General features: G+C 35.5%; 1 protein-coding gene across 1 annotated transcript; it reads left to right on the top strand.

The window, feature by feature from the left end:
* Positions 1-13,670: 13,670 nt before the first annotated feature.
* LOC119068292 lies at positions 13,671-16,580 on the top strand. The gene is made up of 4 exons (XM_037171831.1): positions 13,671-13,811; positions 13,944-14,022; positions 16,151-16,351; positions 16,414-16,580. Coding segments are annotated over exons 1-4 (333 nt in total). The 5' UTR covers positions 13,671-13,759; the 3' UTR covers positions 16,415-16,580.
* Positions 16,581-18,304: the final 1,724 nt, after the last annotated feature.

Genomic DNA, 18,304 nt, shown 5'->3' with positions numbered 1-18,304 from the left:
AACATTTTAAAATCCTTTTCGGATTTGATGTCCTATTAAAACGTCAATTTCCTTACTTTACATTCGTTGGCATTTTATTTGGAATAAACATAAAATGCGGCGATAATATTCGAAGCATGTCCTTTTAATGGATTACAAATTGAATAAAGGATTAAGTAATTGATTTTAAAATTACATTTTAAACATGAGAAATTTTAAGAAAATCTACACTTGTGTTGTCGATGTATCAATTTGATGACATAGTATGTTCATTGCACTTGAATGTATAAAATGTGAAGGACAAGACAAGGAGAATTTGCAGTGGAAAGGTACTGGAAAAGGTTGAAATCGGAATGAAGTGAGAAAAAATTGAGAGTAACCTTTTAATTCATTATTTAAACATATTTTGCTGGGTTTTTCACATAAAAGTTACCAATTTCTGAGAATTAAAATCTGATGAAAAATCAAACAGTATAAGTCCAAAGTCCACTGGTAACTGTTGTTCTATGCAAAACAATCTATAAGGAAACACTTAATTAAGCTCATCTTTTATTTTGTCAACGCTGTCATAACAGGTGGCTATTCGTTTATGAAATAAGATGGTAAAATAGTATTTTACATGACCAGAAATAAAAAGATGAAAAGTAAAGATTTTTCATCTTTTTATCCCAAGTTTAACGGATTTGAGGGCGTCGAAAGTAGTGTTTGAAACATGAAAAGTACGGCTTTCGACATATGTAAAACATAAACAAAGTGACACTTCAAATATGAAAAGTTTTTTTTTCTCCCCACAGGAGAGAAAGTTGCACACTTTTAACTAGAAATGTCATTCAACGATCAACAAAACACAATTTTCTCATGTTCTATTGAGGAGATTTACTAAGGTTAATCACACCGCACGCATGAAAATTCTATATTCTCCCCAAAGGGAGAGAAAGTGCTAAACTTTTGTCACGAGAAATGTCATTCGAGCAGTCGAAAACAAAAGGCAATTTCCTGATGGCCTCTTGAGTGCCGATCGCCGCACACATAAAATAGTTATTTACATGTGGACGGTAGATTTTAGGCAAGTTTTTTCGAGTTAAAGCCTGAATTAACCGTCCAGAACAGATAAGTATATGCCGAGGGCCTAAATAACGAGAAAATTCTGAATTTTATGCCCAACTAGCTTTTCATGCAAGGAACAAAATTTCAGAATTTTTCTCGTAATTTGGTCCCCTTGCATGAAAAGCAAGTTGGACCAGATAGAGAACCAAAACAAAAACAGTTTTTCGTTGTTTCGATTTTTGTTCGGATTGTGAGGTGTAATTTTTCATCGCGTCTTCAACACCTGGGTCAAAAATACAGCTTTTTGGTCCTAGAGACATATTTAACTTAAACCTTTCCATAATTCAGCAAATTAGTTATTAATCTAAGATTTTTTCATCGATAACGGGCAACAAAATTATTAGTTTCTCGATTCAGTTTCTTTCACCTCACTCACTGGTATATAGACCACTTTTATGGATCAATCTATATCCACTCATATTATGCTAATGTTGAATAATTGTCACTAGTTAAATCGGCTAATGTAGACTCTTATAACTATGGATGCTTTTAAGGAAAGTTAAACCACAATAAACTTTCTTCTAAAAAAAGACGAACGGAAGAAAAACCACTCCTTCACTCAACTTTCTCGCAGAGAAAAAAAATTCTCCGAAAGGAATAATGAATTTTAATCCGATTGAAAGACCATGGGAATGAAAAATGTGTAAAAATTTATCGAAAAGTTTATGCTACGTATATATATAGGCTCAGAGGTTCACTTCATTTTCCACATAATATGTGGAGTTTTTCTTTCGTTAATACCAAAGTGGTTGTTCTATGCCAAAGTGTGGGTATATATATCTCGCACTTAAAAAATGGAACAGAGTATTATTCCATCGTAAATATATTTCCTATTTTTAAATCCGAAGGCACTTAAAAATATTTACACCATCCACGGGATGGAGATAGGGTGAAGGCAATTTTTTTTTTGTTTTCTGTGTCGCTTTTTAAATTCTTTATTGAGGAGGAATGTATGTTTGTTCTCGCACCCTCAGGATTACAATTGTTACATTACACATATTTAGCACTTCCAAGTTTCTTTTTTTTATTATTTCATCTCTTGCTCTCCATTTTGTGTATCTGATATGCTTTCGAAACTTAATTCCTTAACGAGAAAATAAAAAGTTTTATTCGGATTCAACCAACACCACTAGAAAAAACCCACCCACCTCCCTCCCGAATCCACCATACATACCATTTACTTCTCTGCAAATGTCTTTATGCAAGAGAGAAATAAAAACTCGAAGAAACAGAAAGAACGGATAAGTATTTCTACATTAAAAGCATTTTTTATTTATATCCTCTACGACAGCTTAAATGGTGCCTTTGTGATTTTTAATTATGTTTTCGTAAAATTTGTTATTTTAAATTAGCATTTTTTTCCGAAGGAAAACGTAATCATTTGCCAATTTCATGGTAAGGGACCATTGTACACAAAAAAGAAAGTTAGTTAATTATTGGGAGCTTTTAGAAAAATTAACGAATAATTAATAGGAAAGTATAAAGGAAAGTAATTCACCAAAAGAAAGAAAGAAAAGAAAAACTTCGAACCGAAACGATTTTTTTTTTCATTTCGTAAATGAAACAACACAAAATGATAAATTTCATCCCCGTAAATCGATGTACAAATTTGTTTCTAACAATATCCCTTATTTAAGGACTAATCGGTTTCTAAGACGTCTTCATTCGAGAGTGGAGACTTTTTGAATGTTCAATTACACGCCTTCTTAACCACAGAAATCTGGAATCTGAAAATAGGAAAATCGGAAATTGGTTGGATTGGTGTTTGTTATACGTATAAAGCATAATATGCGGAGCCCGTTTTGTATATATTAGAACGTGCACACTTATCTCTCTCTATATGGGGTAAAATTGTGAATGAAAATGCCGATATAAGAGGATATACGAAACATTATTATCGATGCATTGCATACATTTTATTTATATATAATGTACCTTTGACTGGATGTAGTGTTGTTCGTGTAATTGGTTTTTCTTACGAATTTCCTTTTAAAGAGAAGATTAAACGATAGTCGATCCGACAAATAGACCGAGTATTGGATAAATATATTCAAAACACTTTTGCGCTCGGAACATTTATAGACACGTTGCATTTGATACTTTTATCATAACTTAAGAAGTCGTTAAGACTATGACGAATTGAACGAGATTTTTTTTTCTTTTTCTTCAAAAATGTGTATAGGTAAGGGAACTAGTTTAGAGTCAAACCGCTCTACTCAACGTAAAAAGTCCAGCCCATATTTAATTCCAACAAACCTAAACAGACGTTTGCCGTGTTTCGAATTGCGTTTCAATTTTTTTATTTTGGATTATTGGAATTCAAATAAATCGATTTCCTCAGACGAAGTCTAAATACGACACGACTCTATACAACGCACTTCAAGAGTGGTACTCTAAATAGTGTATCAGTACAAACGTAAAACATTTTCATGTAAAATAGAGTAGTTTTTGCAGCTGACCACTGTTGCTTATATAATACTTCCACCCTTATGCCCGTTTCACCTCCATTCTCGAACCTCGCTCCGACTTTATGTGGATGTCATTGTTGCATGATCCCAAATCGGAACATAAAGTACATAATAGGGTTCATCAACATTTCGGTCATAATTGTTAAGATCGACGCTCGACGCATTTGCAACAGTGGAGTCTTTGTCTACATTTATGAATGAATGTTATGAATTGTTGTTGATTGGATCTTATCGATTTTCAATTAATGTTTTCTAATTATTAAATAAATGGAGCGAAATGCCGTCACACATCAATCCATACACATCGTACCATATTTTGTGAGTTCATACTGTTCACATAAGTATAAGGGCCTAGGCATGCAGAAATTTAAATTCGACATCTAAGCACATACAAAGCTGTCGATTAATTCCCTTTCATTCATCGAACAGGTCCAAAATGAATAACAATAAAAAGTGGGAAAAAACCTCCCCCCACCGTAAATAAATGAGATAACATGTTGTATACAACCTTCCTATCAGCCGAAAATATTGTGTAATATTTCCACAATTTAATTTCATGATTTTCGCATATGTCCCAACATCACATAAATCGCACACACTATTCCCTATGGAATTCCATGTTATGTAGCGTATATAATACACACCAACAAAAAAAGATCAAAAAAATGTACGACAATGCAATATAATGTTTAAAGCACCAGCCAAAACAATTGTAAATAATAGCATGTAAACTATTGCTTACTAAATCAAACGAGTCTTTTCTTTCTCGGGTGTGTAAACGAGATGTTTCATCGCTTAAAAATGTACCGTTTGCTTGTACATTGTTTTGTGATAAAAAAAATCTTCTTCGTGAGACCCTTACATGACAGAAGTCTAATATCTTCGGGAGGGGTTGCTGTAGTATTTGAAGTTGGTCAATAAGAGAGATCACTCGTGTATACGTAAAGGCCAGAAAGTGTATGCCAGTGAATGAGGACCAGTCGACCAGCAGCTTGACCACATCATAATTACCATTTTATTTTGTTTGATCCTGAGATCAAAAGTGTAGCCTACTAACTCACTAAAAACTCCCTCGTTGACAGCATAAAAAACTATTTCAATTCAAGACTATCACTAGGATTAACTTACTCAACTGATGGTGAGGTAGTGCATTTGATATCCTGATATTGAAGCAAACAACTGCCCCTATCCCATCATCCTTTTAATATTTTTTTATTAAAGCGGCTTCAATCCAGGACCACTACAGGGTACATCAAATTCAGGCCACTGAGTCGTATCTAGTTAGTTTTGCCAAGTGAATACATGAGTCAATAGTATATTAGGCATTTGCGAGAACATTTGCTTATCTTCGTGAGGGAAGCTTGCCGAGCTGAAGGCGAGGGATATAATGCTCATAGTGTAGTGGGTAAACAAATTTTACCGAAGAAACGATAGATATTTTACCTAACAAAGCTCAACAAAAGAAAAGTTGACAGAATGCAGTATTATTTACCTCCCTAGACGCATAGTTCGTTGAGTAAATTTACTTGAAGTCGTACGGGTCCTGTGTATCCTTTTTCCTTGCATCCCTATTATTGCATGTACCATTGTACCAACACCATATATAAACGATTCAACCTCTATTAATTCAGCAATTGTCTATGTGTATGTGTGTGTGTGTTCTGTGATGATGGGAAAAAGTATAGCAGGTGTAAGCAATATTCCCAAAGTGAGTCCTTATATCTCATACTACTTAAATATTAATTGATGCAATAATGTGATTGTGTGTATCATTTTGGAATTTTGCAATTTATTTTTGTTCAAGTTAATGACCCGTTTAAATAAATGATTCATTTTTGGAATTGAACAATTTTCTGCTTTAGATGACGATGACGGGAAGTTTTTATTTGAGTTTAATGCAACTGAATTTGAAGTCAGTCGAATGAATGAAACGGGAATCGTCTTTTGATAAATATTTCCAATTTTTTCGGGTTTAACTTTGATTTTAGAATCGATTGTCATCCATATGGTCATCTCAGATTGATAGTGTAATATATAATGACTAAAAATAGTACATTACTTACCAATGCGGTAAATGATGGGGATAAATGATGGCAATGGTACTTCTTGTGTCGGTAAACACACAAGAAGTACCATTTCCACCATTTCCATCATTTGCCCCATTTGTAATGCATAGCCAAGTAATTTATTCAAAAACTTGAGATAAAGTTTTGGCTCCGTGAAGTAAAGTTAACTTACCGGGCGCTGATGTGATAATATTCATTTTACTTTACTAGTGAGGTAATGTGGCCTTTCCCTCACTAGTGAAGACTCTTTCCCTCGCTCGTAAAGTAAAACGCCATACTTTACACGTGAAATAATTTGATATCTCGTATCCAGATGAGTAAAAGTATCCGAGGGCTTCAGCCCGAATTACTTCACTGGTATAGTAATGTACTATTATCTCACGTTTTTGAATTTTTGAAGATAAGATATTTATTTCAAAGTTGAAAGGTAATTCAGTTGACTATTGTCGTTTTTCTGTTAGTTACATGATTACGATGATATATTTTTAGCCCCGTACGAAGTACTGGGGGCTTATAAGATTAATATGCCGTTTGTAACACGTCGAATTGGAAGCAGACAGTAAGGGCAAAGCATTTGGTTATGTTCATAGACTACGAATCCGCAATAAAAAAAAATGTCCGTCCGTCCGTCCGTGACCCCTCTAGCTTGAGCAAATCACAACCTTTTTTCAAAATTCTTTTTTTCCCCGATTGGTATCGACAAAAGTAAGGTCAAGTTCGAAAATGGGCATGGTAGGGTCGGCCCTTCCAGAGCTAGGGCCCTATAGGTGTTTTTCAGTCTTTCGACGATATCTACCGAAATACGCACGCAACAGATGCTTGTGATATATCAAATGAAAGGTATTGACGAGTAGAACAAAGTTGCTGAACATTGTTTTTGTGTAGGATGCAACGCGAGCTTGTTGGTAGGGCTCAAAGGTCGTTACTCGGCCCTAAGAGTTTTTTCCACATAAATCGAGTAAATCTCATCCGATTTTGCCAGATTTAGTTTTTTATGGAAGGTAATTGAATACCGAAAAGAACGTGTCGAAAAAAGTTTCAAATTTGGGCCCTTGGACTAAGGCCGCTACTCGGCCCTAAGTGTTTTTTGCACATAAATCGAGTAAATCTTATCCGATTTTGCCAGATTTAGTTTTTTATGGAAGGTAATTGAATACCGAAAAGAACGTGGCGAAAAAAGTTTCAAATTTGGGCCCTTGGACTAAGGCCGCTACTCGGCCCTAAGTGTTTTTTGCACATAAATCGAGTAAATCTCATCCGATTTTGCTAGTTTTTGTTTCATTTGAGAGATAATTGAATGCCGAATAGAATGATGGCAAAAAAAGTTTCAAATTTGGGCCCTTGCACTAAGGCCGCTACTCGGCCCTAAGTGTTTTTTGCACATAAATCGAGTAAATCTCATCCGATTTTGCTAGATTTTGTTTCATTTGAGAGATAATTGAATGCCGAATTGAATGATGGCAAAAAAAGTTTCAAATTTGGGCCTTTGGACTAAGGCCGCTACTCGGCCCTAAGTGTTTTTTGCACATAAATCGAGTAAATCTTATCCGATTTTGCTAGATTTAGTTTTTTATGGAATCTAATTGAATACCGAAAAGAACGTGGCGAAAAAAGTTTCAAATTTGGGCCCTTGGACTAAGGCCGCTACTCTGCCCTAAGTGTTTTTTGCACATAAATCGAGTAAATCTTATCCGATTTTACTAGATTTAGTTTTTTATGGAAGGTAATTGAATACCGAAAAGAACGTGGCGAAAAAAGTTTCAAATTTGGGCCCTTGGACTAAGGCCGCTATTGGGCCCTAAGTGTTTTTTGCACATAAATCGAGTAAATCTCATCCGATTTTGCTAGTTTTGGTTTCATTTGAGAGATAATTGAATACCCAATAGAAAATAATATCGTAAATTGTTGGTTTTATTTGAGAGGTACTTCGTACGGGCTTTCGTAATTGCGCTATGCGCAATTTTAAAAATGAACACTTTCAGTAAATTTGACCATGCCCAACTTGACTTGCATTTTGGTAACAGACGCATTAGAGGGTTGTAGACGTATTAGGGTTCCGGGCGTATTACGGCTACGGACGTATTATGGTTACGAACGAAATAGGATTACGGGTCGTACGGGGCTAAGTCGCAGCAAACGCTCCGACTGTTCTGATGCCTTGTTTAACTCGATTGTAATATTTTATTTTATTCATCGGCATTAGTACATACAATTTAAACGTCGCAGGACAGAAAGTGCGTAATAAATTCGTTAATCAGCCGCTGACTTCTACATCTCATCTGTTTTCGACATTGACGTCAAAATAAATACTGACGTCGTCATATATAGAAAAAGAATGTTAAGACAATTGAAGTAAAAGATTTTCTTTCAACCTGTTGAAAATACATAGACTCAGTAGATTCAAGCAATAGATTCAAAAACTGTCCTCATGATTTGTTCGCCTTCGCCGTTCATGAAAGGTTTGTATCGATCACGGGTGTGACACATTCACATATATTTTATGTCAAAGTGTCTGGGGGGTGGTACCGTACGTACCTGTTCACTATGTGGCAGAGATCATTTGAATCGTTATGCTAGCGATCACGCCTGTGACGAATTACTATTTTTTGTATTGTAGTCATTAGGGTGGGTCGATTTTAACAACTTGAAAATCCACACCTAGTGGCATGTGTAGCTTGCCAAAACTAGTCAAACTGCATCATTACTTTTTCTTTTCCGAATACTTTTGAGTACCGCACAATAGATTGAATGGGTCTGTCAGGCTTCTTTGAAATTTTCATAGAATTTTTTTTTGAAAAAAGCTTTGCAAAGCCTTGTAGAGGCTGAAATAGACTGAAACAAACAAAATCAACTTAATTTGAAAAAATCGGTGCAGTCGAAGTGAAAAAATGTACATTTTCTATATAATATTGGGGGTCTGTGAACTTTAAACCACCATATGCACCATATACACAATAAACTTCCTCAAATTTGATTAAATCTTTCTGTTAGAGATAGAATATGTATAAACGACAATGATGTATATTGTCGGAATGTCTCAGATTGATTATTACCGGAGTAATAGTTCCAGAGGTCTATTAGCAAAAAACTTTCATGTTAAAAACGTCATTTTTCGAAGTAGTAGATTCTGATGTTAGAACGAAATATGTTCCTTCGAATCTACTGCTACTACAACGCTACATAAATGCATTTCAGATTAGTTTGATATTTCCAAAGATCTCTTACACAAGTGAAGCAAACATCGAAAATCATGTCCGACCACGAAACAGAATGGGAAGAATGGAAACAAAACGAGCAATTAATGTCTCGGGGAGCGTTATCATCTGTAGGCCGATTTGGCTTTATCAAGTCAAGCGTTTTAAGTGAAGAAAGCCTGCCAACAAAACTTGACATCATAAGGAGAGTATGTCTGGGTTACAACAATAAACTTGATGATGAAAACAAAAGCGAACTGTTGGAGTTTTTTGTTCCTGATGTTGTACATGAGGTTCTTCTAATTTGGAAAAAGACACAAGAAAAAGAAAAGAAACATATGACGATAGCGAAAAACCTTTTGATATTGCTCGCTGTAAATGTGTCAGAAATAGTGGTGACCGACAATTACGTTTAACTGAACTTCCTGAGCCAACAACGGAAATTTCTATAGATTTCCTTGCGACAACTGAAACTGAATTGGGAATAACTGGCAGTGAATAGAATCTGTATAATGTTTTACATTTGAACACGCTCCGAAACGTTTCCCATTCTGTTTCGTGGTCGGACATGATTTTCGATGTTTGCTTCACTTGTGTAAGAGATCTTTGGAAATATCAAACTAAACTGAAATGCATTTATGTAGCGTTGTAGTAGCAGTAGATTCGAAGGAACATATTTCGTTCTAACATCAGAATCTACTACTTCGAAAAATGACGTTTTTAACATGAAAGTTTTTTGCTAATAGACCTCTGGAACTATTACTCCGGTAATAATCAATCTGAGACATTCCGACAATATACATCATTGTCGTTTATACATATTCTATCTCTAACAGAAAGATTTAATCAAATTTGAGGAAGTTTATTGTGTATATGGTGCATATGGTGGTTTAAAGTTCACAGACCCCCAATATTATATAGAAAATGTACATTTTTTCACTTCGACTGCACCGATTTTTTCAAATTAAGTTGATTTTGTTTGTTTCAGTCTATTTCAGCCTCTACAAGGCTTTGCAAAGCTTTTTTCAAAAAAAAATTCTATGAAAATTTCAAAGAAGCCTGACAGACCCATTCAATCTATTGTGCGGTACTCAAAAGTATTCGGAAAAGAAAAAGTAATGATGCAGTTTGACTAGTTTTGGCAAGCTACACATGCCACTAGGTGTGGATTTTCAAGTTGTTAAAATCGACCCACCCTACTAGTCATTTTGCGTAAATGTTCATTCGACGAAAGTGAAAAACTGAGTTTTGCACACATGATGTGTTTTCAACCTCGCTTTGCCTCGGTTTGATAATTCTTACATCTGTTGTAGCCGTCATCTTTACAATTCCTTTGCGTTCCTTATTTTACGATCAAACGTCGTGGGCAGATCGACATAATCTAAGATAAAATCAATTACTTCAGCGGATTTATCATTACATTGATTAGTTCACAAATAGTAGATGTTTTGCTGGCTATAACAATGGCATAATATGCGCCGAGGGCGAGTTTGACAATGCGAAAAACTCAAGGACTATTTTTGGCGGACATTTTCCTATATTTTCCTACATTTTTCCAAAAATTGTTTTTGGGAAAATTACAGTCAGAGGCAGTGTTTATACGGTTGAACGCACGCGCGTGATAGTAGCAAAACCGTATAAAGACGTATAGACAGATTTGATTGTTTGTGTGGATCAGCTGAAGCAAATTCATGCTAAAAATTCACTGCCTCTAACTGTAGGAGGAAAACAAGGACAATTTTGTGACAATATGGGAAAATATAAAAATATATTTTCCCGAAATAGTCATAGGAAAAACTCCATTCGATATATTGCGATCGCACTTGTATCTCCTATACCCTACTGAAAAATAATTACGAAGATGCTTATTTAGTGTTCGAACAACGCACTTCAAGCAAAAGTGGTACTCTTAATAGGGTACTGAAACTTGACAGTGCTCTCCATACAAAATTTTACACTGTAAAAAGAGTGGGGATAAAATTTCATACAAAATAGTACTTTATTTGGCAGCTGTCATTAATAGCACTTTTGCTTGAAGTTCGTTGGTTCGAAAGAACCATACTAGCCAATCCGGGGAGTAATCTGTAGATTAGATTAAAACCTCAAACTCTTTCCGAAAAGTGATAAACTGAAATGTTAATTTGATTCGGAAACCTGGTCCATAACGATTGTACTGATAAAAATATTTGTAAGGAAAACTGAATAAAAACCTCCCGAATACATGCCACATCGATATGTACACAAACAATGCACAAATTGTGGCATATGCGTTGTTTATCGTTGCACCATAGTTTGTTGTTGATTTTTTTTACTCGTTACCAACATTTAAAGAAAATCCCCCCGGCATAAAAACAGATATATCAAATAATGAGATTTTATTGTAGTCCCTTATCTGGGACGCTCCGATATACATTTGTAATAATAACCGAAAAGGTACGAAAGCCAATGAGTCTTTATATATCTGTGCGCTATTCAAACACCCCTTAACTTAATTTAACTTTAACTGCGGCTATTATTATTTTACTATTATTATATTGTTCATACATCCCATCTAAACTGGCGAACAAGGGTGATGATAATAATGTTCAATTAGAGCCATATAGGGAAATATTATGGAACAACAGCAACAACAACAACAACAACGGAAAAAATGATAATAAAGAATTGTGCAACATAAAATATGTAAAAACAGTTTAATAAATCGCTCTGTGTATTTCGGAATATTTTAACAAATTAAATGAGGTGAAAATAACAAAATGAAAATTTAAATTTTTTTGTTTTTAAATTCTCTAATGTTGCTGGAGAGTTGACTTTTTGCTGAAGTGGAAAAAAGGTTTGAAAAGGCAAGGTACAGAAGTAATAAATAAATTTTATTTAATATTTCCATGTAAACAACTGCATCGTTATTGTGTAATTTGAAAAACACAACAATTAGAATCAACAAAAAGATTTGTTGTCTAACAAAAAAACTGAGTGTTTCATTTGTAGAAAGGGTAGACATTGTTGTTCAGCTGCTACAAAGTGTCCTATCAGTAAAGATTATGAACACTGGATTCTCTCATCCTAACCTGCGAACTCAACTTAAGTATTGACATTTTGAGAATGACAAATCCATTTATTATCAACAGCGACGGCAAACAAACTGAGCTCTGACTATTGCAGTAGATGAAGTAGGGTGAGTCGTATTTTCATTTTATTTTTATTTTAAAAGGCCTGACCCCAGGCTGTACTTAAAATCGAACAAGGAATCCGAAACAGCAAAAAAAAAATCAAAAATTGATTTTTCATTGGCCTCTAACCCTAGCCCTACCTAATTGTTAAATTTGGGCTCCGAAAACAGCTGCTGCGAGTATATTTCAATCGTTATCAAAAAACTTTTCCGCACTGGATTTGCTATGAGATGACCTGTTCAGACATACCTCACACGACATTTTATGCCATATGTAGATTTTATTTGCAGATAAAGTTGAAATTTTTGGTCGGAAAGTCTTACTAGGGAAAACTCGAAAATCAAAAATCAGCCTAAGGGAAAAATCATTTTTTTATTTTTTTTCTGTTTCGGATTCCTCGTTCAATTCTAAGTACAGAATGTGGTCAGCCTTTTAAAATCAAAACAAAATGAAAATACGACCCACCCTAGTAGATAAGGTCCTAGTTGCGCCATTTTTGTTTTGAAGAGTGTGAAGTCTATATTCCGCGCTAGTGCGTACATCATTGCGTCCAACATCATTCCACCGAACATCCTCAACCGTCCAATAGTAAACAGAACGGTTACACTGGACAGAACGAAACCGAACAGAATGAAATTGGACAGAATGATGCTGGACGGCAAAAACAACGTTCAAAACAAAAACCTAGGGACAAGAAAGCGTTTCATTTGTACCTAAGAGTTCGAAAGGTAAGGCTAAGGCCTTTCCGGCTCTAGCGAACTCACCGCTTTACGAAAAGTACGGCAAAGGCGTTTTTCGGTCCTAGAGAACTCACCATCTCACGAAAGGCAACACAAAAGCGTTCCTCGGCCCTAGAGAAGCGAAAAGCACTGGCGTCCTTCGGCTCTAGAGAATCTCTCCTTCTACGAAAGGCTACGCAAAGGCGTTTCGTCCGCGCCAACCAAATCTCGTTCGATCATAGAGATTTCCTCCTTTCACAAAATGAAACGGAAAGGTTTTCCCCTTTCTTCCACTTTCCTTCGGTCCTGGAGAATCCTCAAGAAAGTTAATACAAAGGCAACTTCAAATAAACGAACAATAGACACGGCTAGTCCGTCAACGACGACGCACAATGTGGGCAAAAACCTCATACAAGAAACAATGACACAGGGGTTTCAACCAAACGGTCGACTTAAGTCCGCTCAAACAAAGGATCGCTCCTTTTAAGAAGCGCTCGGCAGAACAGGTGAGCTCAAAAACATCCGCTGTCTTCAGCCTGCAAGTAACACTAGCCAAAAATCGTGAAAGACGACGCATTCAGAGGGGCAGCATCAACAATCCAAAAATCAATTCATATCGTACGAACCGAAAATCGTTACAATTTACTTGACAATTTACAAACCGCATCTGCATCAGCTGGAGTCAGAGTTTTCCTCAAAAAACCGTACCACTTTGTCCCGAATGCATCATAATTCTGTTTAGCATCCTTCATGTGGAGTTTCTAGCCAGCATAGGCACATTAGCTACTCATATTTCTCTCAGAATCATTTAAAATTATTTAAATTTTTCGCGACCTGCCACATCAAAACGCAGTATCTTTGGTCAGAGGTCAATAATGTATCTCTCGCTTTTATATAATGTTGCGATATTAGAATTTGCATTGAATTGAAATATATTTCTCTTAAAATATACTATACTAATGCTAGACATTTTGACACTCAATACTGAATTGTCGTACCAATAAGATTATCTGGTTGTGAACTAAAGTGAAATCATTACCGAATACTTCTTTCAAGATGAAGTCATTGCTAATAGTCGTTGTCATTTATAGTGTTGCCTGTGCAGGAGGTAAACTGTTTAACTGCTTCGGCAGTTACATGCAAGTGTAAACTAATTGAATAGAAAACAAACTTTTCTCAAGCTGTCGTTTTTGTTCATTCAAAAATTCGACTTAAAATTTTCTTTTCAAACATTTTGCAGATGCATCCGGACGATTCAGAGCCAGTCGAATGGGACGTTCAGCAGGATTAACAACTGATGTGGGAACTGGTATTGACAGGTATGGACAATGTTGATTTTATGAATCGAAGGACTTTTATGAGACTCTTCTTTGAGTCCTTATCTTCATCGAGATTATCGACTCGATATCAGATCAGACCATAATTCTGTTTCTGGAAATAGCTCAACACTTACGACCAGCAATAAAAGTAGCACTTTTTCGTAATTTGTTAGCCCCGTTCGAAATACTGAGGGCTATAAGGATTAATATGCTGTTTGTAACACAACACACAACGCAACAGATACACGAAGTTGTACGATTTCTGTACATCAACCAAATAAAAAATGTTTTCAAATTTCAGTTCCACATTATATAAAGTGATTAGGCGATTACTTACACCAGAGCTTATTATTGAGAATTTTAATTCTGAAAAATTCCAAAAAATTATTAAAATTCCTAAAGAAATCTCAAAAACAAAGCTAACGCCGACCCGTACAAAACACCTATTCGTTTCACAAGCCTCTAATGTGGAACTCTTCATTTCTCTTACTTGATACTCTTCTCTACTGAAAAGCTATTCGCCCTTTAAAATCACTTACATTATCCACTCTTTAATAAATTGCCGGAGGCAATATAGACAGCCTCGTACGAAGTCAACTTTCATAAATTTCTTATTTAAACAACTATATTTTACTGTAAATAAACATTTCACAGACGAATATGCTATTATATAGCTCAATATAGCTGTATATAGTTATATATATGACTACCTATATATATATATATATATGTGTGTCCATATATGGAATGCCTGAAGCACCCCACACTCATAACCAATTACTTCTATGTTAACAGAAACTCTATAAGTACAATTTTCCCCACTTTATATCACTTTTACTAAAATACAATATGGCCGCCGGCAGCCATTTTGTTAGGAGACCAGAAATAGTACCGACGCTTTACATTCGTTAATACCTTTCAAACAAAAAAAAATTCATGAAATTCTGTCAAAATTTAATCGAGATATTGACAAAATACTCCACGTTCACTGCACGGCCGAGTAGCCAGATAAGAGCTCACTCCAGCTCACGCTCCGGTGAACATAATTTCATAATTTTTTTTTCCTGATTGGTACGGTCAATACCTATCTAATAAAGCAAAAAGACGAAATATGTTCAAATTTTGCCACCCTGTGCCTGGTTCACACCAAGGGGTCTAACTCACGAGTCGGTCATCCGATTTCCAAAAACTTTTTTTTTGCCGATTGGTATGGTAAATACATTTTATTTGACGTAGCTATAAGTGTAGCTTTTGAATGTCCGGAGATATATTCGAAAAACCCTAAAGTACTTATTGGACCCCAGCTCAGGAGGGGGCGACCCAAAATAGTCAATCTTCGAACTTAGCCTTTCTTTTGACATTACCAAACGGGAAAAAAAAGAATTTTAGAAATCGGGTGTGTTTTACTCAAGTTATCGTGCAGACAGACAGACGTACGGACAATTTTTTTCGCTGATTTGACATCTATGGACAACCACAATAGGTTTCCCCTCACTCAGGGAGTCCAATTCGACGTGTTACAAACGTACGCGTAAACCTATAAGACCCCAATACTTCGTACGGGTCTAAAAAGTTTGAGATATTTTTGGAATTTATAGAAATTTTAAAAAACTGTTTAATTTTTCAGAACTAAATTCTCAATAATAAGCCCTGAATTACACAGATAAACTATTTTTAGACGAACTTCAAAATTTTTATTAAATAAAAACCAAAATGTTATCGCAATGACCCAGCGAGGTAGTTGTTGCTTATTTGAATCAGTAAAAAACCATTTAAAGGGAAATGTGACGCAAGTCCCTCCACGTACATATTGCTAAAACAACTGACATCGCTTAAGGTGACGCATTCTGCACCTGAACGCAAACATTTTATCAAGAAAATATCTGAAGTTTAATCTCTGTAGTAGCATCGGTTTTTGTTTTATTACATTGAATCGACATTTCATATTTTGGTGAATTTTCTAGGCGATTCTTCTCATTTTGACTTTGGCTTTTTCAAATTGCCAAAATAAGAAAAATTGCCGAAATTTTACGGGGAGGTGCGCTGTTCTCCCCACTTGTTAAATTGTAAAGTGATGAAACATGCAGATTTTATATCTGCCCTCAATTATTTTTCTTCTATTTTTCAGCCATTCCGAACGCTTGGAAGAGACCAAATCTGCAGACCAAGTTCAACCATATTACATTTATGCCAAGACTATTACCATACCTACACCAACACTACTGACACCAAGCTGTGCGCCAGGATTCGAATCTCACTTGAAACATATTCCTGAACAAACGGATCCAATAGTAATTTGCCTGCCAATCAAAAGTCCAGAAAATTCCTAGTAAGACCAAAGAATATTTCTGCCACATCTGTAAAACATTTTGTAACTTTTCTGCCCGTCAGGATTGTGACCATCTGTCAATGTGACAACGAGGTGAGGTTTGACGGTTTCGTAAACTCGATCCATCACAGCCTAACCTAACCTAACCCGACCCGAACGATTAAAATACAAAATTAAATTAGAACGTGAATGGTAATAACAGCGTTTTAGCACAATAAAAATACTTAGCAACAACTTTAATGATTTTTGTGTCGTCGATACATTTTTATAAGATTTTGCGAAAGCTGTGGTGACAACACACTGAACATTCGATTGTAACTCAATATTAAGTTTGTAAATGTCTAATACATGTCTCTCATGAGTAGAGCGAGAGCTTGCCAGGAAGAGTGAGAGAGAACATATTGATATTTACAAACTTGCAATTGAATTGACGAGTCTCCAACAAAAACTTAATTCACATGGAAGAGATTATCTTCTTCTAATTACTAGGCCTTACCTTTTGGGCGGGTCAGGTCCCTTGACTGACAATTTTTTCAATATATTTTTAATCAATTTCATTTTATTTTCCGTTGTTAGTTTTCCGAAACATCACAAATAACTGATATAAAAACTTCGCTTGAGTAAGCAAAACCACTTTTTCTGTTCTCTATTTTCTTGTAAATTTGCGGCCAGATTTTTAATCAACAATAAATCATAAATAGACAAGGACTCGTGTGACTTCCCACTTGTATAAGTCGGCTATTATTCAGTTTTATCAAGAGTTTTATATTCTTATTGTTAACGTTAAACAAAAGTAAAAGATGCGAATGTGGAACGATTAGAGGACTCTTTCACTTTGGTACAATATAAAATAGTACGGTAGACGTTCTTCCCTTACACTTATGTACAAAAAGAAAGCCCCCGGTACATTCTACATTCACAAAACCTTTAATCATGAATAAAATAGCAGGACTCGTGTGAATTACGGCACTCGCTTCGCTCTGGCCGCAAACTTCACACTCGTGGGAGTTTTAAAGTTTTCAGTTTGATGGTATAGGAGGTGAGAAATGCCGATGAAAACTTTTGTTATGTTTAGTTCCAACATATACAGTTCAATTGAGAATCATCCATATTATCCCAAATTATGAAGCTCGTAGCTAGTGCAGCTGACTAGAAATAACATTAATTTTGATCTATTGCCTAGGTCACAAATATTCATTGCGCTTTGGTTGACCTGATAGTCTGTTACCAATAGAAAACAATAAGCAATGCCCTATGCCTATGTAATAAGATGAACCGTTTAACAAATGTAAAAGACTAGGGATAGTGGCTTGAATTTGTAGCATTCGTCTTCGCTAACACGATAGCCAAAGTAATTTCTGAAACGATTTTCAAGTTCACAGAAGATTTGGCCACGGTAATATTATCAGCTTCTTTCTTTTCCAAGACACAAAAATGTTGAAATCATCTTGAATGAAGATTGTTGCCCGAGCCGAATGCGAGGTCAATATTTCTAGAGAAGCCACTTTTTTCTGTCCTACATTATTTCTAAGGTAATTGTACTAAAGAACAATACTGTGCCCTCTGCCCTCTAGTTATAGAATAAAAACAAATTACTCTCGGTCATATCGTGTTGTCAGAGCGACTATAAAATGTTCTAATTTACAATAGTTTTAATCCACTACATCAAATAAAGCTCTTAAGTTAACGTTCATTAAGTTTACCAACCGTTCCGTATTAACGATACAGCCACCGTCCGAACAATATTATATCCTTTTGTGGTGATCCAACAAAATGTTATTCTGCATCTCCGAACAAAACATAATCTTAAAATCATCATTTCGTTATAACCATTTTGAGCCATCTACAGGTATTTTGAAAACGATAAACACTGGAAAATAACATATCGAAATCCCCAAACAACATGGGAATAGAAGAGGGGTATCTATGACAACCGCAACAATGACGAAAGGC

Source organism: Bradysia coprophila (genome assembly GCF_014529535.1).
Source record: "Bradysia coprophila strain Holo2 chromosome X unlocalized genomic scaffold, BU_Bcop_v1 contig_173, whole genome shotgun sequence".
Classification (NCBI taxonomy): Eukaryota; Metazoa; Arthropoda; class Insecta; order Diptera; family Sciaridae; genus Bradysia; species Bradysia coprophila.
The sequence above is the reverse complement of the archived record's forward strand: the minus strand, read 5'-3'. Positions and strand labels throughout refer to the sequence as shown.

What these genes read in the sequence shown, in the direction of transcription:
- LOC119068292 (XM_037171831.1), top strand. Translation starts at nt 13,760, where the DNA reads ATGAAGTCATTGCTAATAGTCGTTGTCATTTATAGTGTTGCCTGTGCA. An exon ending in TAGTGTTGCCTGTGCAGGAG is followed by an intron (nt 13,812 to 13,943) that starts GTAAACTGTTTA and finishes AACATTTTGCAG; the next exon opens with ATGCATCCGGACGATTCAGA. An exon ending in GTGGGAACTGGTATTGACAG is followed by an intron (nt 14,023 to 16,150) that starts GTATGGACAATG and finishes TCTATTTTTCAG; the next exon opens with CCATTCCGAACGCTTGGAAG.